Here is a 25,219-nt window from a genome sequence, read left to right on the forward strand (position 1 = left end):
AGAGAGAGAGAGAGAGAGAGAGAGAGAAAGCAAGCCATCAGGTCTGGAACTTGAACCACAGTCTGTGGTGGAATCCAGCATCTTTAACCACCATGCCACCTGCTGGCTCCCCAATATTATTTTTTTAAACAGTGTATTGCTTTATTTCTGGTGGGAGGTAGATCATGGTGAGAAAAGAAATCAAGTAGAGGACTACAAATGCAGGAAACAATCATGCTAAAATAGTAATGTATAAAATGAATGACTGCAATCATTTTATTAAGACTCCACATGTAGAAGAAAAACTTTAATTTCTATTGGGTTGTTGGGAAACTTGTGATATATTTTTTCTATGTAAAAATGTGTCATGACTTTTCTGACAATCCAGTATTTCAGAAAACACTGTACAAAGTAGAAATTGCTTTCGATGGCATTAGTAGAGAATACCTTCCAAGAGAGTGGAGGTAACTGGATATAAGTTTCTGGCAGTTATTTAATGTCCCAGATGACTAGGCTAAGGTCAGCATCTATAAGGACAAAAGCTCTGTGGGGAATTTTGGGTGATCCTGGAGAAATGGTACCCTGTGTATCAACCAGACTAAATTGTTTCCGCAAGTGTGGAGTTTTATTTACTAAAAGGTTTTTCCTACAAGTCACTTCTGTTTCATAGTAAGAGTGGCATAGGATACTCAAACACAGGAGAGCATTCATGCCAGATATCCAGCTCTTTGCTATGATAATGAAGAGTTTAAAATGCATGCACTATCGGTCATCTAGGGCTTTCTGCAACTACACGGTGGTGGCTATGGAAAGTCCAGCCCCCGGAATCAACATCTAGAAAGTGGTTACCAATTTCATGTGTGTTCTCTTTTAGTGTCTTTTTTCTTCATTTTTCTGAATCAACTCTGCTGTCATTGCTGCTTCTTAGCAAAACTGTTAATTGAATATAACACTCTGGCAATCAAGATGTTTAAAACTTTCAATCTTCTGAGGCTGAAGAAAATATCACGAGATACGCAGAATTCTGATTTACAAACAGGTGGCCACCAGTTTTCCCACTTGGAGGCTTTCAGAACTTTCCTGATAAAGGTCATCATAGGCAGTATCTCTTAAGTTTGTTTCAAACCTAATAAATAAAAAAAAAAAAATCTGGTACTCTCTCTCTCTTTTTTTTAAATTTTAGTGGGTTCTTGTGCTTCCCAGAGAGACACAGAGCGGCAGAAAGAGGGGGGCAAATGAGAATGCGCTTTCCAGTGGGATGTGGTTGCACTGCAATTCTTTCTTCATTTCCCCATTTTGCTGAGATTTGGGGTACACATGCATGCCCAGCATATTTTTCAAGCCACCAGGACTCATTCAATGGCCATATGGGATCTGCCTGTCTTAGCCATTAACCCATAGAGTCCCCCAAAAATCTATTTTTGGAGTTATGTGAATAGTCCAATTTATCCCATTCAGTTGCATTCCATTCATTGATTATCCACTAGGATTGAACAGGTGGCATCCCCAGAACTTAGTACCAAATCATGAATCCACTCTCATGACTGACATCCTTTGCAGTAACATCTTTCATGTAGAATTAGTCCATAACTGCTGGGTTAAGCTCACTCATCAGAATAGTCAGAATTCATGTATTCCATATAAAGTGCCATCCCATTTGGGAAAGTCATCTTAAAGAACCCGATTTGTTCTTGTAAATTAATGGTGAGAAGGCTTCATTAAATACTCAGGAGGTTAAGAGAAGTGTTAAATCCCTAGGCAGCTTTACCAGAGACACCATTCTAGTGCTTCAGGCAAGAGGTGGCGCTCCCTGTCTTCATGGTAACGCATCTCTTGGAGACAAACACTACTGTCAGAAGGCACATAAGCTTTCTGCTTGTCAGCCAGTATCACAGGTATGACTGAACCTTGCCCATCCTTCAAAGATAGGTCGTCCTCAGATCTTGGGATGGTGTGAAGAGTTCCAGATCTTTGTTTTGTCACCAGTTGCTGCCAGGAAACCAAACCTCCAGCAGCTTTTGGTCCCTTTGAAGAAGTATGCAGCTTTTATCACTGCGAGGGCAGAGATCAATCTGTAATCACATTATCAATTATATCTCTTTTCTAGTGGCTACCACCACTGCTGCAGATTCTTCCAGCTATTACTAAAGTTCTGATTCCTTTCGTTTATTTAGTTTTTAGGTTTCTTGTCATAGGGTGTGGGTGCTCATCAGAGATAGAATGTGGGAAATCATCCCCACTGGGGATGGCCATGTCACAATCCCTTCTTCTCCATTCTCATCTCAGGATTTTAGTCACACACACACACATACACACACACACACACACACACACACACACACACACACAAAGAGCATGATTCTAAAGTCATGTCTCTGGGACTGAACCACAGCCAGCCATGTGGGATCCAGTAACTTAACCACCATGCCATCTAGTGGCTCATTATTTTATTTTATTTTTTGCCATTGTTTTATAGTGAGTATTTCTTTAATAAAAATTTTCCAACTTGCTTGCTTTCTTCCTTCTTTCTTTTTGTCTGTCTCTCTCCCCACCCCCCATGTGGAAAGTGAAAGTTGGACTTGAGACTGTTGGCAATAGAAGGAGGTAGATAGAGTTCAATCTTGGGGCCTCTTGTTACCCTAGTAGGGTGGGCACTAGTTAATGTCATGGGCCATCCTGTGAAAACCTATACTTATTTTGTGTTTTTTTATCTTGCTACTTGACAAGCAACCTTAGTACAATGTTGAATAGGAGTGGTGAAAGTGGTTACCTTTGTCTTATTTATTTATTTTTAAAAAAGAATTATTCAATTTTATTTATTCATTCATTCATTTATTTTAATTTTACCAGACACACACACACACACACACACACACAGAGAGAGAGAGGAGAGAGAGAGAGAAGTGAGAAAGCAAGCCACCAGGTCCAGGACTTGAACCATGGTCAGCCATGTGGTAGTGTTTGGTGCCTTAACCACCATGCCACCTGCTGCCCCCCCACCCCCTTAGTCTTATTTCTTACTCCTCCCAAAATATTTTTGATATTTCATGTTTGCAGTGGCATAATTTTCTTATGGGCTTTGTTGTATCAAGTTAAGAGTTTCTTTCTAACCTTTTATGCTGAGAGTTTTGGTTATTGAATTATATTAAAAACTACTTCTGTATCTTTCAAGATGATTGTTTGGCTTTCATTCTCTAATCTGCTAAGTGGTGAATTATTTTATTTCTAAGATCAAATCAACTTTGCATTCTTGGGATCAATCCAACTTGGTCCTTTGTTGTTTTGATGTCAAGGTTATGTCTTTTTTTAGTTTTTTTGCCATAGGGTGTGTGTATTCTCTAGGGGGAGACAGAGAGAGAGAGACAAAGAGAGAGAAATTGAGAAATCACCCCTCTTGGCCCTGCTGCAATCCCTTCTCCTTCATTCTCCTCAGGATTTGGGGCATGCATATACACATACCCAGCATTTTTCAAGCTGCCAGATCTGGGACTTGAACTGTGGTCGGCCACATGGGAGTCCAGTGCCTTAACCAACAGGCCATGACCCTATCCATGTCTTATAAATGAAGAAGAATATGTTATATATTTTTTTCTCTGAGTTTATGTAATATTAGACTTATTTTATATAATAGGACAATCTTTTATAAGACAATTACCTTTTATAATAGGGGAGCCTATAAAGCTCTCTGGGCTTGTTTTCTTTAGCCAGAGAATTATAACTACTCATTCTACTACAAATTTAAACTACTTTTATATTTATAGGATTATTATTATTTTTTTTGAGAGGTTTTTGCTATAGGGCGCATGTGCTCGCCAGACAGAGAGACAGAGATAGAAAGCGAGAAATCACCCCCCAGGGAGGATGACCACACCACAATCCCTTCTCCTCCATTCTCCTCTCGGGATCTTGGGCATGCACGCACATGTGCCCAGCATGAGTTTTAAGCCACTAGGTCCGGGATGCGAACCGCGGTCAACTACGTGGGAGTCCAGCGACAGCCATTACGCTAACTGCTGGTCCCTATAAGATTATTTTCAGTTATTGTTTATTTTTGTATCAGATTTAGTAAGTTGTTTTTTTCTTGGAATTTTTTCAAATCATTTACATTTTTAAACTATTCTTATAAAGATTTTACAATAGTTGTTCATTGTTTATCTTTACATTATCTTGTGCCTACTTTAATTCCAGATATGGTTTATAAAAACCTCTTGTCTTTCCATTTTTATTAATTTGACAGAGGATTATTTTCTTAGTCTTTAAAAAAAATTTATTTTTAAGTTTTGCTTTAGGGCCTGCGTGCTCCATGGAGAGAGGCAGAGATAGAGAAAGTGAGAAAGCACCTCCCTGGGGGTGGCAGGGATGGCTATGCTGCAATCCCTTCTCCATTCTCCTCTTGGGATTTTTGGGCACAGATGCACACGTGCACAGTATGTTTTTCAAACCACTGGGTTTGGGATTTGAGCTGTGCAGTTGACCATGTGGGATCCTTAATCACCATGTACCAGCTGGCCTGTATGTTCTTAGTTTTTTTATGGAATCAATTTTTAGCTTTGTCAATCCTATCTATTTCTCTTTTTTTTCCTTGATAACTTACTTTTTATTCTTGCAGTTTTATACTAGGAAGTCAACATTCAATTTGATAATCTATTGTTTACAACTGATTTATAAAAAAAAATTAATCCTTAAATTGAACATCAGTATTCTGTTTCCAAATTTTATTTATTACTCTCCTTCAAGTCTGAGGAATATGACTTAATTCAATAAGTTCCACAGACAGCACATTCCCCCGACACGATGTTTAGTCTGCACTCACATGAGAGTTAACAATAGTATCAAACTGACCTGAAACCTGATTGTATTCCTGGCTCAGGATACCTGCAGTAAATTTGTAAATTCACACTAAGGCACAAAATTAAACAAGGGTGTGTATATCTTATTAAAAACTTTACACAGAGAAAAGTTAACATTACAATTTTACCAAACTTCAACCTTCTTATGGTGTTTTATCCAATTAAGCTTTCAAAACGCCTAATTGTGAATTAATTGTATCTAATTGCCTAAATGCTTAAATAGCTGTGAATTAATGGCAAATAACTTTACATAAGATTTTCAAGTTTGCCCACCACTTCAAAAGTTATGGAATTAATGAAACTTTTTAAAAAAGAATTATTTATTTTATTTATTGTTATTATTTTTTAATTTGACCAGAGGGAGACAAAGAAAGGGAAAGTGAGAACGCAGGACTCTAACCACAGTCGGCCATGCGTGGGAGTCTAGCACCTTAACCATCATGCCACCTGGTGGTCCTGAAATGAATATAACTTTAAAAATGTCAAATACACCAAACATATTATACTTTTCTGCTACACTAGTAACTTCCATGGCAAGTATCTTCCCTGGCAAGATATCAAAACTACTGTATAAAGTATACTTTTAAATTAATAGGTAAATTATACATACCACATACAGCGTGAGAAGAGGGTGGGTGAAGGAGGGGAGTCTGAGGAAGGACATTAAGGAGAAAATAGAAAGGCGAGGCATTTATGGGACAAAGAAATGGGTTATTATCTGTTGAAGATAATGTGTATAATTTTCTCAACTGAACTGTTGAGAAATGTATTTATGTTGGAATATTCACTTTGCAAACTAAGTAACATGCGATTGAATGTATAAAAGAAATGAAAATAAAAAGTATATGAAAAATCCTAATCTTAATAGCAGTCTTGTGATATAAGCACTTTTGGCCTCTTTAGGTAACAAAATTAAAAAGCTCGTCTCAACATGGGGTGGTACCCCCCCCCAAAAAGTAATTAATAGGTACTTCACTCATTTCTTCAAAATTATCAACCTCATTACCAAAATCTTCCAGAATTTTGTTGATTTGATTCTTAAATAGAGTTTTAAAGTTAAGCTTACAGGAGATGGGGAACCCTCATGTATTGATTATTTTTATGTCTTTTTTTTTTTTTTTGAGAGGTTTTTGATATAGGGCACGTGCGCGCGCCAGACAGACAGAGAGAGACAGAGAGACAGAAAGCAAGCAATCACCCCCCAGGGGGGATGGCCACGCCTCAATCCCTCCTCCTCCATTCTCCTCTCAGAATCTTGGGCAGGCACACACACACCCCCAGCATGAGTTTTAAGCCACTGGGTCCGGGACGCAAACGGTCGACTACATGGGAGTCCAGCAATATAGCCATTACGCTAACTGCTGGTCCGTTTTATTTCTTTTTTTTTTTTTTTGAGAGGTTTTTGATATAGGGCACGTGCGCGCGCCAGACAGACAGAGAGAGACAGAGAGACAGAAAGCAAGCAATCACCCCCCAGGGGGGATGGCCACGCCTCAATCCCTCCTCCTCCATTCTCCTCTCAGAATCTTGGGCAGGCACACACACACCCCCAGCATGAGTTTTAAGCCACTGGGTCCGGGACGCAAACGGTCGACTACATGGGAGTCCAGCAATATAGCCATTACGCTAACTGCTGGTCCGTTTTATTTCTTTTTTTTTTTTTTTGAGAGGTTTTTGATATAGGGCACGTGCGCGCGCCAGACAGACAGAGAGAGACAGAGAGACAGAAAGCAAGCAATCACCCCCCAGGGGGGATGGCCACGCCTCAATCCCTCCTCCTCCATTCTCCTCTCAGAATCTTGGGCAGGCACACACACACCCCCAGCATGAGTTTTAAGCCACTGGGTCCGGGACGCAAACGGTCGACTACATGGGAGTCCAGCAATATAGCCATTACGCTAACTGCTGGTCCGTTTTATTTCTTTTTTTTTTTTTTTGAGAGGTTTTTGATATAGGGCACGTGCGCGCGCCAGACAGACAGAGAGAGACAGAGAGACAGAAAGCAAGCAATCACCCCCCAGGGGGGATGGCCACGCCTCAATCCCTCCTCCTCCATTCTCCTCTCAGAATCTTGGGCAGGCACACACACACCCCCAGCATGAGTTTTAAGCCACTGGGTCCGGGACGCAAACGGTCGACTACATGGGAGTCCAGCAATATAGCCATTACGCTAACTGCTGGTCCGTTTTATTTCTTTTTTTTTTTTTTTGAGAGGTTTTTGATATAGGGCACGTGCGCGCGCCAGACAGACAGAGAGAGACAGAGAGACAGAAAGCAAGCAATCACCCCCCAGGGGGGATGGCCACGCCTCAATCCCTCCTCCTCCATTCTCCTCTCAGAATCTTGGGCAGGCACACACACACCCCCAGCATGAGTTTTAAGCCACTGGGTCCGGGACGCAAACGGTCGACTACATGGGAGTCCAGCAATATAGCCATTACGCTAACTGCTGGTCCGTTTTATTTCTTTTTTTTTTTTTTTGAGAGGTTTTTGATATAGGGCACGTGCGCGCGCCAGACAGACAGAGAGAGACAGAGAGACAGAAAGCAAGCAATCACCCCCCAGGGGGGATGGCCACGCCTCAATCCCTCCTCCTCCATTCTCCTCTCAGAATCTTGGGCAGGCACACACACACCCCCAGCATGAGTTTTAAGCCACTGGGTCCGGGACGCAAACGGTCGACTACATGGGAGTCCAGCAATATAGCCATTACGCTAACTGCTGGTCCGTTTTATTTCTTTTTTTTTTTTTTTGAGAGGTTTTTGATATAGGGCACGTGCGCGCGCCAGACAGACAGAGAGAGACAGAGAGACAGAAAGCAAGCAATCACCCCCCAGGGGGGATGGCCACGCCTCAATCCCTCCTCCTCCATTCTCCTCTCAGAATCTTGGGCAGGCACACACACACCCCCAGCATGAGTTTTAAGCCACTGGGTCCGGGACGCAAACGGTCGACTACATGGGAGTCCAGCAATATAGCCATTACGCTAACTGCTGGTCCGTTTTATTTCTTTTTTTTTTTTTTTGAGAGGTTTTTGATATAGGGCACGTGCGCGCGCCAGACAGACAGAGAGAGACAGAGAGACAGAAAGCAAGCAATCACCCCCCAGGGGGGATGGCCACGCCTCAATCCCTCCTCCTCCATTCTCCTCTCAGAATCTTGGGCAGGCACACACACACCCCCAGCATGAGTTTTAAGCCACTGGGTCCGGGACGCAAACGGTCGACTACATGGGAGTCCAGCAATATAGCCATTACGCTAACTGCTGGTCCGTTTTATTTCTTTTTTTTTTTTTTTGAGAGGTTTTTGATATAGGGCACGTGCGCGCGCCAGACAGACAGAGAGAGACAGAGAGACAGAAAGCAAGCAATCACCCCCCAGGGGGGATGGCCACGCCTCAATCCCTCCTCCTCCATTCTCCTCTCAGAATCTTGGGCAGGCACACACACACCCCCAGCATGAGTTTTAAGCCACTGGGTCCGGGACGCAAACGGTCGACTACATGGGAGTCCAGCAATATAGCCATTACGCTAACTGCTGGTCCCTTTTACATCTTTTTTTGATCCTTCAATAACCAAAGAGAATTTTAAACAAATAATTCTCCATATGTCCTGGCTTAATAAAAAGCTATAATTTCTATTATCCAAATTAAGAAATATCTCTAGTCAAAAGTTATTAATTCTGAAATACCTGTGTATGTCTTTTTGTAGGTCCCATTAGAAACTTTCCAAACTTAGAACCTTTCAGAACCTTTTTTTAAAGAATGGGAAGACATTTATTTATTTTAAATTAATTAATTAAGTTTGCTATAGGGTATGTGTGCTCATGAGAGAGAGAGATAGAGAGAGAGAAGGAAAGTGAAAAAGCAAGTCACCAGGTCCAGGATTCAAATCGTGGTTGGCCATTTCGGAGCCCTGCATCCTAACCAACGTGCTACCTGCTGACCCCCTTTCCAAACTTTTAATCAAGATATTTTAACCAATTATATATGAGAATCAAATTAGGTAAGGAAAAACTTATTTTGCAAAACTAAAATTATTTCCCAATATGCTTGACAGAAACAAGCTATTCATTTTCATTTGTGTTCCCCTTCATACATTTCTGAAATCTCCTTGATGGCCATTTCCAAGTGGTCCACCATGGAATGCTTCAGAATGCTTTATGGTTGACTGTCGCTGGAGATCTGACTTCCATTTGGACCCTGCTCTTTTTCACTGTTTGGAAGTGCTTTTGGTTTGTTTGGTCATCTTAACTAAAAATAGTTGCCATCTCTTTTCTTTCATCAAAATTCCTCCTCTATTCATATACTTTTAAAATAACCCTGATTACTTCCAAAATCATCTCCATATCCACAGAAAGCTCAGCAAACCACTGTCTGACATCTTTCTGCTGTATAACACAGGCCAGGAGGATGCAGTAGACAAAGGTTCGTTCGGTAGGTATCATTCACAACCCTCCATGCAAGGGGAAGAAACATTCTTTTTGGCCCATGTCCTGCACATATTGTAACAAAGGTCTATAAGGATGATACACAATCAAACAATTCATTGGTTCTAAAAGATAGAATTCCTTTAGAAAGGCATATGAAAATCTAATTTCCAATACAGAAGTAGCAGCAAAAACCCATATTGTATTTGAGACTACTCCAAATTCCTCAACGTTGGATGCCAAATACCCACATATAAGAGCCATCAGCACAGGGTCTATACTTTTCAGAGAAGACCTGGCATAGAATCTCCTGATATAGATCGTAGCCATGGCAATAACTTGTCTTAATTTAAAATGTTCGCCTCATGCTTGGATGACATTTGGAAAAAATATTTGCAATTTCCCATACTCTTCTTCCGAGAGAAATCAAGTTCTTGTGAGGCCCCTTCACCAGCTCTTGTTTATCCAAAACCCACTGAAAATAGTGGGAGCTCTGCCAAAATTTCCCTGCCATGGAAAACAGCTTGCCCTGATAAAATAGCACCAGCCAGACAAGCAGCCTGCAGGGAGCGACCACAGACCCAGCCCGTCTGGTGTCCATGCTCCTCAGTCAGGTCAGCTCTGCTCTGCTCCACAGTGGTGGCAGCAGAGAGCTAGTTCTCTCTTTTTTTAAAAAAAAGTTTATTTACTATGTCTTCTAAGAAAGAGAGAGAGAGGAGAGAGGCACCTTCAGGAAGGTCTGCATGCCATGATCCACTCCCAGTCCCACCCAGCCTGGATCCACAGGCGTGTGCAGCTGGTATGTATGGGGAGACCTCGGCCTGTGAACCTGAGACCTTCCCATGAGGGTGAAGTAGTATGGAATGTTGCATTACTGCTTTGCTACTGGCCAAACCTGTCTGTCATGTCAGCTCTCATGTTTATTATTTCTCTTTATTCATTTTCTCTATTTCATTTTATTTGTTTTTTTTTTCTTAAAATATATTAGATCATTAATTTTCAGCCTTTTTGATATTTTTATTTAATGCAATAAATTTTCTTTTCACTATACTACTTGAGTTATATCATATTATTGTAAACACAGTTATTTTCATTATTGTTCAGTTCTTTTTTCTTTTTCCTTTTTTTTTGCTAGAGGGTGCAGACACTTTTCAGAGAGAGAGAGAGAGACAGGGAGAGGAAAATGCATCCCCATGGGGATTACACAATCTCTTCTCCATCTCTCCTTCCTGTTGGTATTGATATTTTGGGCATGCACACACAGGTGCCCAACATGTTTCTCAAGCCCCTAGGTCTAGAACTTGAACCGTGCAGTTGACCACGTAGGTTCCAGTTGCCTAAACCGCCAGACCACAGGCTGGCCCTAGGATTTCTTCTTTAGATTATAGGTTATTTATGTTTGTTAGTCTACTCACAAAGGATATTTTTTATTTAGCAATACAAAACAATTTTTGTTAATGGTATTTTATTACATTATAATAGAATCTCTTTTTATGAAATCGAGGGTGTTCATACACACATATGAGAGAGTGCGTGAAAGAGAAAAGGACCTTTGACAGGTTTTTGTCACACTGCAATCCCTTTTCCCCTATCCTCCAGCTCCTCAGGATCTCAGGTGTCCTGTGTCACAGCAGCTATACCAAAATCTCTCTCTCTCTCTCTCTCTGTTTTTAGAGAGGAATTTTTGCTATAGGGCACATGTGCTCACCAGAGAAACAGAGAGAAGCAGAGAGATAGAAAGCAAGAAATCACTCCCCAGGGGGAATGGCCATACTGCAATCCCTTCTCCTCCATCCTCCTCTCAGGATTTTGAGCATGCACATGTGCCCACTGTGAGTTTCAAGCCTCAGATCTGGGACTCAGATTGTGATCAACCACGTGGGAGTCCAGCGATGTAACCGTTACACCATTGCTGGTCTCCCAAATTCTCTTTCAACTTGAACTTTCATGTGACTCTTTGAATGTACTTTTCTTTCTTATAAATGTGTATAGATATTTTCTTCAAATAAAAAATACATAGCTATATATACACACATACATGTGTGCATTTATGTATATGTCATATGTGTATAAATATATGTTATATATATATAAATATTATTTTGGAGTTATAGTATGGTCATTTATCACAAAAAGCTTCAAAGCTATTACCAAACATGGGTATGTTTCACTCTTCAAATTACCACCAAATTAATTTACTCCAGTCAGTGGTATTCAAATTTGTTCAAGTTACAGAGGGTTTTTTTTTTTTGATAAGTACTGTAAATGTTGCCATGTTAAGTTTTATATATAATTTTGTGCTCAGATATGTTATATAAAGTTCTAATTTAGAAAAAATGTGATTGCAGAAGCAAACCATTTCAAAAGTTATGAGAGGGAAATTTTAATAATTGCTTTTTCTACCAGTTAGAAAAATGTCATTCTCAATTTTACTCTGAAATAAAAAATCTTCACTGTTTTAGCTGTAAGGTGAAATCCAAACTCTTTGGCCTAGCATTCAGAGCCTGTATGTCTTTTTATCCTTCTTTTTCTTCTTATTCCCTCTGTGACTTCTGTGTCAGAAAAGCAATGAGTGTTATACTCTGGTCTCAAACTGACTGTCTGTCCTTGTCTTCTACTTATTAAGAGATAATTTTCTTTCCTTTTTATTTTTATTTAGAGAGAGATTTTTGTTATAGGGTGCATGTGCTCGTCAGAGAGACAGAGAAAGAGACAGAGCATGAGAAATCACACCCCCAGGGGGTTGTGGAGGATTGCCACACTGTGATCCCTTCTCCTCCATTCTCTTAGGATCTTGGCTATACACACACGCACACCTGGTGTAAGTTTCAAGCCTCCAGGTCTGGATTTGAACTGTCTTGACTATATGGGAGTCCAGCGATGGAACCATTATGCCATCTGCTGGTCCTGACAATTTTAAAAAATGGATGAAGTCATGATTCTCATGCAGACATAAACATAAATAAACTTGGACATATATTAAAGAATATACTCAATGGTAGATTTTACAGTTGATTCAAGACAGAAACCTAAGGACAGACACATTTATAGATCAGGGGAATTCAGGTGAATGTACAATGGAAGCAGCACTATTCATTTAGAGTTTTTGCCATAGGGTGTGTGTACTTGCTAGAGAGAGACTGGTTGGGGGGAATTGGTAAATCACACCCCAGGGGGTATAGCCACACTGAAATCCCTTCTTCTCCTTTCTCCTTTTGGGATTTGGGGCACACACATGTGCCCAGCATGTTTTTCAGGCCTCCAGACCTGGGACTTGAACCATAGTGTCAGCCATGTGGGATCTAGTGTCTTTTTTTTTTTTTTGAGAGGTCTTTGCTATAGGGCACATGTGCTCGCCAGAAAGAGAGAGACAGAGAGACAGAGAGAAAGTGAGAAATCACCCCCCAGGGGAGATGGCCATGCCACAATTCCTTCTCCATTCTCCTCTTGAGATCTTGGGCCTGCACGCACATACGCCTGGTGTGCGTTTAAGCCGCTGGGTCCAGGACTCGAACCGTGGTCGACTACATGGGAGTCCAGTGACATAGCCATTATGCTAACTGCTGGTCCCAGATCTAGTGTCTTAACCAGCATGCTACTGACTGGCTCAGGGAAACACTGATTTTTTTTCTTTCCACATAAGGTTAGGAAAGCCTGTTGAACCTCTATGCTAGCTGTTATTTACAACTTCCAGCATTGTAAGACTGCTCAAAGGCAATGTAAGGGGGACCAGACAGTGGTGCAGTGATAAAAAAACAAGACCTTCTTCAAGGCTGATCTGCCTAGAAAGTTCAAGTTCATGTCCAAAGACCTCCCTGAGTATGCAGAGCTCACATAAGCCCACAGCCTGGGTCTGGCTGAGGGTGGAGGTGGATCTGTGTCAAGGCCCCATGGGGGGTGCTGTCTCCTTCTCTCTGTCTTGCTCCCTCATGGAAGAAATCAATAAACACACTTGGATCTTGAAAGGCTAGAATCAGGTAACCACAAAATGTGCTGTTGGTACACAGTGCATAGTTTTGCACTAAAGCATAATTTCTTCCTACACATCTGGTCTGCTTTCCCCTTTCTTTCTCCCTATTTAATTCCCAGCTGATCTTCAGTGCCTTCAATGCCCGTGGTAGTGAGTTTTCTCCCTCTGTATTTCATACAGTCCTGATTGTCTCACATTATTTACTTGCCATTTACTTGTACAGAAATGTTTATTATCTTTTCAGTATGTTTTTATCTCTAAACTATGTAAGATAATTTTAGGAGCAGACATTACATGCAATGGTAAGCACTGAATGATTATCTGTTGCTTGATTTGGGAAAAGAAGTTAATACCATCTCCTTCCTCTTTACTGTGACTTGACTTCCTTAAATCTTTACTACTCCCTCCAACAACTTTGCATCCAGCATAATCATATCTTGTTTAGCTTGGAATTACTGAATACTTAATATTGGCTTCTCAGCCAAAAATCAGTACATATAACTAAAAACAAAGCCATTGTAAACCAAACAACAACAAAAGCCTTGGATAATAATCTGCTATGTGATCTATACCTGATATGTAATAACTAGTTTTAATTTCTTTTTTAAAAAGATGTATTTATTTATTTATTTATTTATTTATTTATTTATTTATTTATTTATTTATTTATTTATTTATTTATATTTTACCAGAGAGGAACGGAGTGAGAGAGAGCGAGAGAGATGGAAAGTGAGAAAACAAGCCACCAGGTCCAGGACTCAAACCATGTTTGGTCATGTGGGAGTCTTGTACCCTTAACCACTATGCCACCTGCCGGCCCCAGGTATTTTTAATTTCTATCTATTTCCAACAAGGTATTCATTGCTCATATTCTATCAATTGTGGAAAATAGGGAGGGGCTTTTAGCATGAGAATGAAGGATTTTTTTCCCCTTTCCAAAATATACCTCCTTCATTAAATTTACGGGATCAAGCACGAAACTATAATGCTTATGAAAATAATTATGTTTAACTCCAATTAAGAGTTTATTTTCTTTGCTGGTATTAAGTATATTCCATGTTGAAAAATATTGTATTTTAAATCTTTTGTCAATTTTCACTAAATATTTTTAGTTATCTGTAAATAATGCTTATTTTTTGCAAGCACTAATTAAAAAATCTCAATTTCTTTAGATGCGAGATGTTGACAAACATTACATAAAACCAATTATGAAGTGTGAAAGTAGCACACAGACGGATACACACATATTACCACCAACCATTGTGAGATCATATGAGTGGAATGAATGGGAATTAAGAAGAAAAGCTATAAAATTGGTTCGTAACTATTTTCTAAAATGATAAGTTCAAAGAATTTTAATATGTTTTGTAGGTGAACTTATTTATACAAAATAATGAGTTCTATACTGAGTTCTTTGGTAACAAAAAATAATTAGCATGGTTTATAATTTACACATTTTACATTGCAAGATTGTCTTCTGATTTTAAGCATACACGACAATATAGAAGCATGAAATTTGTCTCAAATTATACCAGGCAGTAATTAGAATACTGTTATTGCTGACTATCAACCTATCTATCTATTAATAGTTTTAAAACTTGGTGCCAGTTAAGACACTCCCAACTTTCTTTAATTATTTAAAGTATACGCTTCTTTTTTTGCGCTTTTTCCTGTTAAATCATGTATATGGTGTCCCCACCACTGAACCCACCCCCCCAACTGCCAACAGGTTCTTTCCAGATATGGGGCTTGCTCATCTTTCTGGTTCTCAGTCTCCGTAATTACAATACTGTAGGTACCTAGCCGTTAGCCAGTTTTTGAAACTCTCATCTATATCTGACTTCATGGAATATCCCCTACTATATAGTTCAGTCATACACTGCATGGTGACGTTTTGGTCCATGTCAGAATACATGTACAATAGTGGACCTATGCGAGTATAATAGGCTGTACCGGACAGCCTAGGTGTGGGGTAGGCGGTACCATTTAGGTTTGTGCCAGTACACTCTATGAGGTTCACAGTGTGGTATCACCTAACCACACATTTTTCAGTGTATCCCCATCATTAAGTGATGCATAGGTATCTCTCTTTTTTTTTTTCTTTACTTTTTTTTTTTTTGCACTCACGGGAAGAGACAGAGAGAGAGAGAGAAAAGGAGAATGAGAAATCACCCCCCACAGAGGAAAAATGAGAAATTGCAATGTTGCAATCCCTTCTCTATTATCCTCTTGGGATTTTGGCATGCACACACATGCGCCTAACATGATTTTCAAGCCACCAGGCCTGGAACTTGAACTGCAAAGCTGGCCTTGGAGGATTTAGCCCCTGTAACCTCCATGTCACTTGCTGGCGCATCTCTTTTCATTTGAAACAACCAATATTTATAGCATTAATGAAATTAAGTATTTTATATATTTTTAATATATTTTATTCCTATCTTTAAGTGAAGTCAGGTATTAAAATAAGTAAAGCCCCTCCCCCCCATGAAGACAAACAGAGGCTATTTACAACTTGCAAAGGAGTCAGCCGCCATCCCTTGGATTTAGTAGACTTAAAACAGTGGTGAGAAAGCACTGTAGTGAGAAAAGAGGAAGGCTTCAAGTGCTTTCTGGCTGGAGGTTATTGACGTGAGAAAAGTGGTAGCAGAGTTTCCAGAAGCAGGATAACTTTATTATTATTATTATTATTTTAGTTTTTGCTATAGGGCACGTGTGCTCACCAAAGGGAGAGGGGGGGGGAGGGAGGGGTGAGAAATCGCCTCCTGAGGAAATGGCCACTCTGCAATCCCTTCTCCTCTATTCTCTAGGAATTTTGGGGATATACACACATTCTCCCAGTGTGCTTTCATTCAAGCCACAGGGTCTGGGACTCAAACCGCTCAATTAGCCATGTGGGATCCGGTTGTCTTAATCATCACACCACCAGCTGGCCCTGGAAGCAGGGCATTTCACATGACCAGTTTGGTGAACATATTTGGCTTCCTCCGATTGGCCCTGAGTTAGGGTAGGAAGGACAAGAAAATGGGAAACCTGACCAAGTCTGACCCTTCTGAGCCAAATTGCTATAGCTACAGAGATTGTTATTTGGCTTTCTTGACTGGTTGGATGCAGAAGTTGTGAGTCAAGAGTTCTATTATCATACATGGTCTAGCCTTTGTCCATTTGTACAGCCTATCCCTCGCAGACTTCCCACTAATCATGATCACATCATTTCCTTTGCCCCCACCACTCCCCCCTTACCCCCACCACCATGACAGTTTTCAGTCACCCGTTTCCTGGGATGTGGAAGGCTCAGCTTCCCCATACATTTTTCTGATCATTGTTCTATTAACATTACTATGAAACATGCCCCCTCCCCTATATTCTTTTCTATTAACTACTAAACTCACTTGAGTTCTCAGATGTTTGTTGGAAGATACATCCCCACCACCTTGTTCTTCAGGCGCTAATACTCTAGCAAGTGGTACTGAGATACTTTGCCAAGATAATCACTTGGCAAGTGGTTATAACAGAAGCAAAATAACAATTCTACTAAATGAATTTGGGTGACATATTAGTTGGTCTTGAGATACAAAGAGGCAGAAAAAAACCCCACAAGAACTCTGGCTGGATAGAATGTGAGTGGTAGAGGTGAACGTACAGTAGATATGGACTGGAAATGTTGAGGGAGTGGAATATTCAGAGAGGCTGAATTTTCTACTGACTGAGTTCTGCCTTCCTGCTCCTCAAGCTCCACTTAATTCTCATTCCCACCTTAGACCTAATTATTCCCTGGAATTGCATCAGTTTGAATGCCAGCTCCCCAAGTGTTACCAAACCAACTTGCTCATAAGACAGAGCTGAGCTCATTGCTTACAGTCGTAGGGAAAACACTGCCTCCACAGAGCTCTGGGAGTATCTCAGGGGGAGAACAGCAAGGTCAATTTATTATGAATTTGAAGTGTGTTAAGGCAGACCTTTCAATGCCTGAGGTGGTTTAGAAGATGAAATGGAGACTTAAAAAGGACTAGGCAAATATCATGAAAATCAATATTGCAAGGTGAAGGGTTTTTTGTTATTATTATTATTATTTTTTCCTCCCCATAGGGAATGTGTGCTTGCTGGAAAGAGAGAGAGAGAGAGACAGAGAGAGGGGGAATTCCTTCTTCTCTTGGGATTCTTTTTGGGCCTGCACACATGCATATGTGCCTCACATGATTTTCAAGCCACTGGGTCTAGGACTCAAACCGTTGTCAGCCATTTGGGAATCTAGTACCTTAATTCACACTACCTACTAGCCTTGCAAGGTGAAGATTTTTAAAATAAGGTTTGCAAAGAAAATTGCATTTAAACTGCATTGATGATACTGCAACATATTGTAGAACATCTTTCAGGATGTTCTGTAATGAGGTTATATGCGTGGGCAAGTGTCTCTTGGGATAGCAACATTATGCAAATAAAGACAATGGAATAGCAATGTCATATTAATGTACACAGTAAGCTGTGTGTGCGTGGTGGGGCAGGGGGTAGTTTTGCTTTTTAATCACCTGCAGTATTTCAAGCTCTGAAGTATTTCCTCTAATTCCAGGTCTCTCCTTCTTTTTATTTTATTTTTTTATTTTTGGAGAGATTTTCACTATAGGGCGCATGCGCTCGCCAGACAGACAGAGAGAGACATAGAGACAGAAAGTGAGAAATCACCCCCCAGGGAAATGGCCACGCCGCAAGCCCTTCTCCCTCATTCTCCTCTCGGGATCTTGGGCACGCACGCACACGCACCTGGCGTGAGTTTTAAGCCACCGGGTCCGGGACGCGAACTGCGATTGACTACGTGGGAGTCCAACGACATAGCCATTATGCTAACTGCTGGTACCCTCTCCTTCTTTACTCACATACTCTAATGCCTTCTGAATTTTTTCTTGGATTTTATCATTACCTCAGCAACCATTATTCTCATTTTTATAAGATCCTCCTTGCTTCCCAGCCTGAGCAATTGTTTCACCTAGTGTTTACTAGTAATTCATAAAAGGAGTAAGCAAAATGTAAAAAAATATATATATGAACTGAACACCATAGATTTCTATATTAAGAATCTAGGATGAAGTCAGTTTGAAAAAGACAATAAAAATTTTAAATTTTTCTATTTTTTTTAACAATAAACAAATATAGTGAGAGAACCTAAGTTGGGCCAGCCCTGTCTTCTAGTGGTTAAAAGAGCCAGATCCCACATGGCGAGCTATGGTTTGAATCCCAGCCCTGGGATAGAAAAATGTGCCCATTGCCTGTGTGCATGCCCCAAATACTGATAGAAAAGAGAAGTGGAGAGGGGACTGTCGTGAGACCACATCCCATTGCAGGGTGCTTTCCACCTTTCTCTTTTCTCAACTCTTGGTCTAAGCATATGTGCCTTCTGGCAATTAAAAAAAAAAAAAAAGAAAAGAGGGACCAGCCAGATGGTATAATGATTACGCCACTGGACTCCCATGTAGTTGACCATGACTTGAGTCTCAGACCCAGCAGCTTAAAATTCACGCTGGATGCATGTGTGCGTGCCCAAGATCCTGGGCAGAGAATGGAGGAGGAGGGATTGTAGTGTGGCCATCCCCTTGGGGGTGATTTCTCATTTTCTGTCTCTCTGTCTCTTCACTGAGTGCACATGCCCAATAGCAAAATTTCTTTAAAAATGAAAAAGAAAAAAAAAAGTTGTATAAATATCCAAGTATAAAAATAAAGGAATTAGAAAAATGTATTAAAAATAATTGAGTTCACTGTTGTTTTGAATCTGTATGTTTTTTTCTTTGATCCATTTATATATGTATATATAACATCTGTATGTTGTTTTCGTTGGTCTATATATGTATATATTTATATATAATTATAGAATACATATGTACAATTATATATTTAGAATATATATGTATAATTACATGTAATTATATATATTATATATATATATATTTACACTCAATTAAGGATGTGTAATTTTCTACTATCTCCTAGATTTTCTAATATTTTAATGCCTTGTAGAAAAATGCTATGTTGGGACCAGCAGGTGGCATGGTGGTTAAGGTGCTGGACACTCCCACACGGCTGACCACGATTTGAGTCCTGGATCTGGTGGCTTGCTTTCTCACTTTCCCTCTCTCTCTCTCTGTGTCTTACACTCAATTAAGGATGTGTAATTTTCTACTATCTCCTAGATTTTCTAATATTTTAATGCCTTGTAGAAAAATGCTATGTTGGGACCAGCAGGTGGCATGGTGGTTAAGGTGCTGGACACTCCCACACGGCTGACCACGATTTGAGTCCTGGATCTGGTGGCTTGCTTTCTCACTTTCCCTCTCTCTCTCTCTGTGTCTGTCTCTCTGGTCAAATTAAAATAAATGGATGAATAAATAAAATTAAATAATTCTTTAAAAAATAAAAAATGCTATGTTTAAGACTAATTTTGTGGACTGAAAAAAGCAAGCAGATTTTAACCTGTTTGTACCTGATAATATTTTACATTATTTGTTCTTTGCAAAAATATTAATTTCCATATTCTCTTTCTACCTAGACCAACTTGCGTCAGAAAATCACTCACTCAGTACAAACGGATCTTAGTCATATGAGAAGAGAAAGCTGTTCACAGGTATACCCTTTAAAGGATGCTAGCACACAGTCCATGAGGGAGAGCAGCACTCGTGTGCCCAGGCCCCAGATTTACCTAGCGGGTCTTCGCGGGGGAAAGAGCAAGATTACTCAGGAGGTTAAGGTGAACTTGACTAGAGCTATTGATGAAACCTAGTTAGAGATCACATGTTAGAGTAGATGTTACCCAATCATGAGCAATGGTAAATACTTAAAGTATTTTCAAACCTATGAAAATTAATTTTTCATTGGTTGTGTGAAAGTGAGTGGATTCTTATTTATGTTCTCCAAATGCTACAAAAAACTAAGCTGTTTTCTATAACACATTCTCCATTCCATTAAAATTGCAAAATAAAACTCTATCCATTCATCTTTTGTTTGTTACAAAAGTTTTCAACATTAAGACTGAAAGATGGGGACCAGCAGGTGGTGTGATGGTTGGGGCACTGAATTCCCACATGGCCGTCCAGTTCGAGTCCCACACCTGGTGGTTTGAAAATCACACCAGGCACATGATGCTTGTGTGCCCAAAGTCCCAGGAGGAGAATGAAGGAGAAGTGATTGCAGCATGGCCATCCCCCCAGGAAGTGATTTCTCACTTTCTCTCTCTTATTCTGTCTCTGTCTGTCTCTCTGGTGAGAGCACATGCCCTATGGTAAAAATCTTTAAAAAAAAAAAAAAGACTAAAAGACTCAAATATGCCATTTAGATGTCAATATGTTGTAAGATTATTATTACTGGAATAGAAGGTTATTTCTAAGTTCATATTTAGTGTTAAGCTTAAAATTTTTGAAGCATATTATTTTTAGTTTTATTAAGTGTTAAATGTTAGTAGATTAAAATGTGTGTGTGTGTGTGTGTGTGTATATATATATATATATATATATATATATATGTTTGCCATAGGGCACATGTGCTCACAGGAGTGAGAGAGAGACAGAGAGGAAAGTGAGAAATCACCTCTCAAAGGGGATGGTTACACCACAATCCCTTCCCCTTCATTTTCCACAGATTTGGGGCATGCACACACAGATGCCCTGAGTGTTTTTCAAGCCACTGAGTCCAGGACTCAACTCATAGTTGGCCAGGTAGGAGTCCAACTTAACCACCATGCCAGATGCTGGTCCCAATGTGCCCATTCTCTTATTTTTGTCTGTACATTGCTCTTGCCAGTCCTCAGCCTCTTCATTCTGATTTTAGGAACTGTTCTTAAACATGAAGGACACTTCCCTTCCACATGTCAGATACTTCTCATTCTCCGCTGTCAGTAATCTGACTCTTGCGGGCTCTGCAGGCCGCACACTTCACTGCTTCATCTAGTCTGGACCCGCAAGCAGTTGGATTTAGAGCTCCTGTGAATTACTGCCAGCTCAGTTTCTGTGTGTGGTTTTATTACTCTCTTAAGTACTCCTACTACTAATTTCATTTGGGAGGCCTGGGGAAATGGGCTGATGGTAGCTAATACTAAACTTTAAAACTTTAGGAATTTGATTTTATCTGTTCGACTAACCTTCATTTGATTTTGCAAGATTCCTAAACACAGAAAAGAATGGCTACAAGCTACAAATAGGTATCAAGTAGAGTTCGAAGTAGAATTGCCAAGTGAACAAAAATACTAAATATTTTTTACGTCTCAGTAAAGGATGACTTTTTAGTATGTTCTAGATTTCGTAATATTCTTTTAAAAATTTTATTTATTTATTCTTATTATTTTTGTCCATTTGACCAGAGAAAGATGAGGGAGGGAGGGAGGGAGGGAGGGAGAGAGAGAGAGAAAGAGAGAAAGCAAGCCACCAGGTTTGGGACTTGAACTGTGATCGACCATGTGGGAGTCCAGAATCTTAACCACTACACCACCTACTGGGCCCAGATTTTGTAATATTCTAATGTCTTGTAGGAAAACATTATATTGTAGGACCACTTTTGTGGACTGAGGAAAAAACTAAGTAGATTTTAAAACTGGAAACTGATAATATTTTGTATTATTTGTTCTTGACAGAAATTTTTTTTAAGTTATTATTTATTTATTTATTTTGATGTTTGTGCCATAGGGTATGTGCACTTGCTGGAGAGAGACAGAAAGATAGTGAGAGGAAAAGGGAGCCCCCCCCCCCCGGGGGGGGGATGGTCATGCTGCAATCCCTTCTCCTCCATTCTTCTCTCAGGATTCTAAACATGTACACACACGCATGTTGCATTTTTCAAGCGGCGAGGTCTGAGACTTGAACTACTGTTGGCCATGTGGTAATCCAGCACCTGAACCACCACACTACCTGCTGGCCCTCTACGGAAATTAAAAACAAAACAAAACAAAACAAAACAACAAAAAAACAATTATTTAATTTAAATTTATTTATTTATTTATTTTATTTGACCAGAGAGAGAGAGAGAGAGAGAGAGAGAGAGAGAGAGAGAGAGAGAGAGAGAGAGAGAGAGAGAGAGAGAGAGAGAAAGAGAGAAAGCAAGCCGCCAGGTCCAGGACTCGAACTGTGGTCAGCCATGTAGGAGTCCAGCGCCCTTAACCACCATGCCACTAATATTTTTATTTATTGGCAATTGTACTTCAAACCCTACTTGACAATTACCGGTTATCAAATAGGGTTTGAAGTAGAATTACCGCGTGAATAAAAATATTGAAACCATCTTGAAAAGTCCAACTTATGGTCAATCACCTGGAATACACCAGATACAATAAAAGGGAGCTAGATCGGATGGCAAACTCATCCTCTCCTAAGACCTCCACTGTCTATCCAGGTCCCATCGCTCTTAAGATTCCCTACCATATGCCAGACCAGGGTCTTACATGGCAATAGCAATAGTGGCTTGAAGCACGGTAAGGTTAGCTTATCAGGCATATGAGCACGGACCTGACGCGTCGAGGATTGCTGGTGCTTGCTCTAATCAGGACTGTAAAGAAAAATAGCCATACAGTTCACTGAGAAAGTAAAAATGAGTTGAAATGAAGACTAAATATCTGCTTGGCCATTAATTGGGCTAGGATAACAAACACATATAAAACCAACTGCAAAGCTAAGAGGAAATATCACTCTGAAGGATATGCTGAAGATGTAAAGTGGATAAATAACCATGTTCTTTTAATGTTTGTTTTCTAATTCACTGACAAAACTTCATTCTCTGAAGTCATGCAAATAAGGAAACTTGCTGCAGGAAATATCTGTAAGAGTGGCACACCCCACTCTTGCCTGAGGATCTGAGTTTACTTTGCCACAGAGAAGCAGTCTCAGTTTCTGCCTCAGGTGGAAAGCCGTCCTGTAAGGACAACATTTCACATCTATAGTCACTTTTAGGGGGGAGAGGGGGCGGTCATTCGACTGTAGCAAATCTTTTATTACAAATAATTAAATCTCTCCATAATGTCTCAAACAGTATCAAACACCATTTCCTATCTCTCACAGAGCAGAGTAGGCATTCCATACTACCCATGAGGAGAAGTGTTACATTTCAAGCTTCTGATCATATCACAAGGTGACCAGGGGAAGCTCAGATGTCATTTTCTTGTGTTTTCTAAGTGTGGGTCTCAAAGGTCTTGCTGTCACCGTGGAGACAAAAGTTTCTATTTTATATTTGTAAGTTCAGGAAGTTGAGAGATTCCAGTGAAAACACATCGATCTTGATTCAACTTCATTTTAAATGAGTTGTTTTCAGGAAAGACAAGGAAAAGATGTGTTGAGTTTAAGCGTCCACACTGTGACAAGGGAAGGGCTGGTAACTACACGGCCTGTTTTAGCTCTGCAGACTCCCTGTCATGGGTATTTTAAAATAAAGTGGCTTTTGTGGATTTTTTTTTTTTGGTATTGTAAACATGTGCTATTTAATATTAACAATATTACCCCAAATTCAATTTCTGCAAACAACAATTTAAAATCTTTAAGGCAAATTAGCCCCAAAGGAAAAAAATGATTTGTTATAAAATTGCGAGGATACCCAAGCGAGACCCCACTTGAGGCTTGTCAGCATGAGCTTGAGAGCTTTTGTTCACTGCTCCTCAGAGTTCCATTGGGTTTTGGTGGAATAGGAGCTGCCACTGCCTCCGGTGTCTTCACTCTTGCCTTTTTCTACATCCATGCTGTAAGGAAGACAAAAACCCGTCTCTCTTTTCTCTTACACAATCCAGGAAAGCCACCATTGCATGGTCAAACTTGTCCCAGAAAAACCACACCATCTAGAGTAACTTTCTAATTTCCAGGAAGTCCGGATCTGAGGTTGACTTCTTTCTACCCAGTCCTGCATTGAGCCTACCAAACACTGGTTCCTTTACATTTCACCGAAGCCCATCCTTCCCTAAAATTCTACCCTTCTGTCTTTTCCTTTGTTTCCGAGACAGCCCATGGTTCTTCTGCTGTTCAGTTTCCTTCATTGGGATGGGTCGACGAACTTGCTATAGTTGGACAGGTTTGCCCCCGGCGGTCCTGGCTGATTAGGGTAGGACAGTGGCATCAAAACCTAGTCAAGGCTCATGTCGATGGAGTTGAAAGTCTTTTTGAGCAATGGAAATGCATAAGAAAAAAGTTGGATTCAGCGGCACCACAACATCATGTCACCTAAAATGCCACAAAAATGGTCCCAAAACATTTTACCCACTGCGCTGTGTGTGTGTGTGTGTGTGTAGTGTTTAATGTTATTCTCTAACCAGGAGGATACGGTTCCTTAAAGTGTAGTTGGTTTCACAGCCTAAGCAGGGAAAAATCAAGACTTGACTGAGAACTCTTGTTGCCAAGAGTTGTTTGTGTATTTATTTATTTATTTAATGTTTCAAAAAGTTGGTGCAGAGTTAAAAAGGGGGCAGGCTTACAAGGGATATATTGGGACAATATGAGCATTAAAATGAGAATCACAGATAATTAAAGAGAGTGGGACCAGCAGATGGCCTAATGGTTGTGTCACTGGACTCTCACAAGGTGGGAGAGTTCAAACCACTGACTATGGTGATTTTGTGGATTTTTTTCTTTTTTGGTATTATAAACATGTGGTACTCAAACCAATTGTGATTTGAATCCTGAACCCAGCTACTCGAAATTTATGCCAGGTGCATGTGCGTGTGTGCCCAAAATCCTGAGAGGAAAATAGAGGAGAAGAGATTGCAGCATGGCCACCCCACTGGGGAGTGAGTTCTTGCTTTCTGTCTCTATCTCTTCAGTGAGTGTACATGCCTTACAGAAAAAAAAAAAGAAAAGAAAAAGAAAAATATTATTTCTAAAAAAAAACCAAAAAAGGCTGAGACTGTAATGTACTCCAAAATGGGAAGAGAGAAACTGTACAAAGCATAGTTGTAAAACGAAAGTGTATGTGTGTGTGTATAAATGTTATTTGTAAGTGTGTGTGTGTGTGTGTGTGTGTGTATATATATATATATATATATATA

At 40.1% G+C, this 25,219-nt stretch overlaps 1 protein-coding gene and 1 pseudogene across 6 annotated transcripts in view; one reads left to right on the forward strand and one right to left on the reverse strand.

The window, feature by feature from the left end:
* CFAP206 (cilia and flagella associated protein 206) overlaps positions 1-20,045 on the forward strand; it is a 59,867-nt gene extending 39,822 nt beyond the window's left edge. For all 6 annotated transcript variants that reach the window (XM_014585883.2, XM_006143405.3, XM_006143404.3 and 3 more), the window contains exons 12-13: positions 14,400-14,543; positions 19,763-20,045. In XM_014585883.2, coding sequence (XP_014441369.1) covers positions 14,400-14,543; positions 19,763-19,993 — 375 coding nt within the window. In that variant the 3' untranslated portion in view covers positions 19,994-20,045. The remainder of the gene's footprint in view (positions 1-14,399; positions 14,544-19,762) is intronic.
* LOC102479232 (cyclin-C pseudogene) lies at positions 8,989-9,828 on the reverse strand (annotated as a pseudogene).
* Positions 20,046-25,219: the final 5,174 nt, after the last annotated feature.

Source organism: Tupaia chinensis, unplaced genomic scaffold (assembly GCF_000334495.1).
Source record: "Tupaia chinensis unplaced genomic scaffold, TupChi_1.0 Scaffold000097_1, whole genome shotgun sequence".
Taxonomy (NCBI): Eukaryota; Metazoa; Chordata; class Mammalia; order Scandentia; family Tupaiidae; genus Tupaia; species Tupaia belangeri.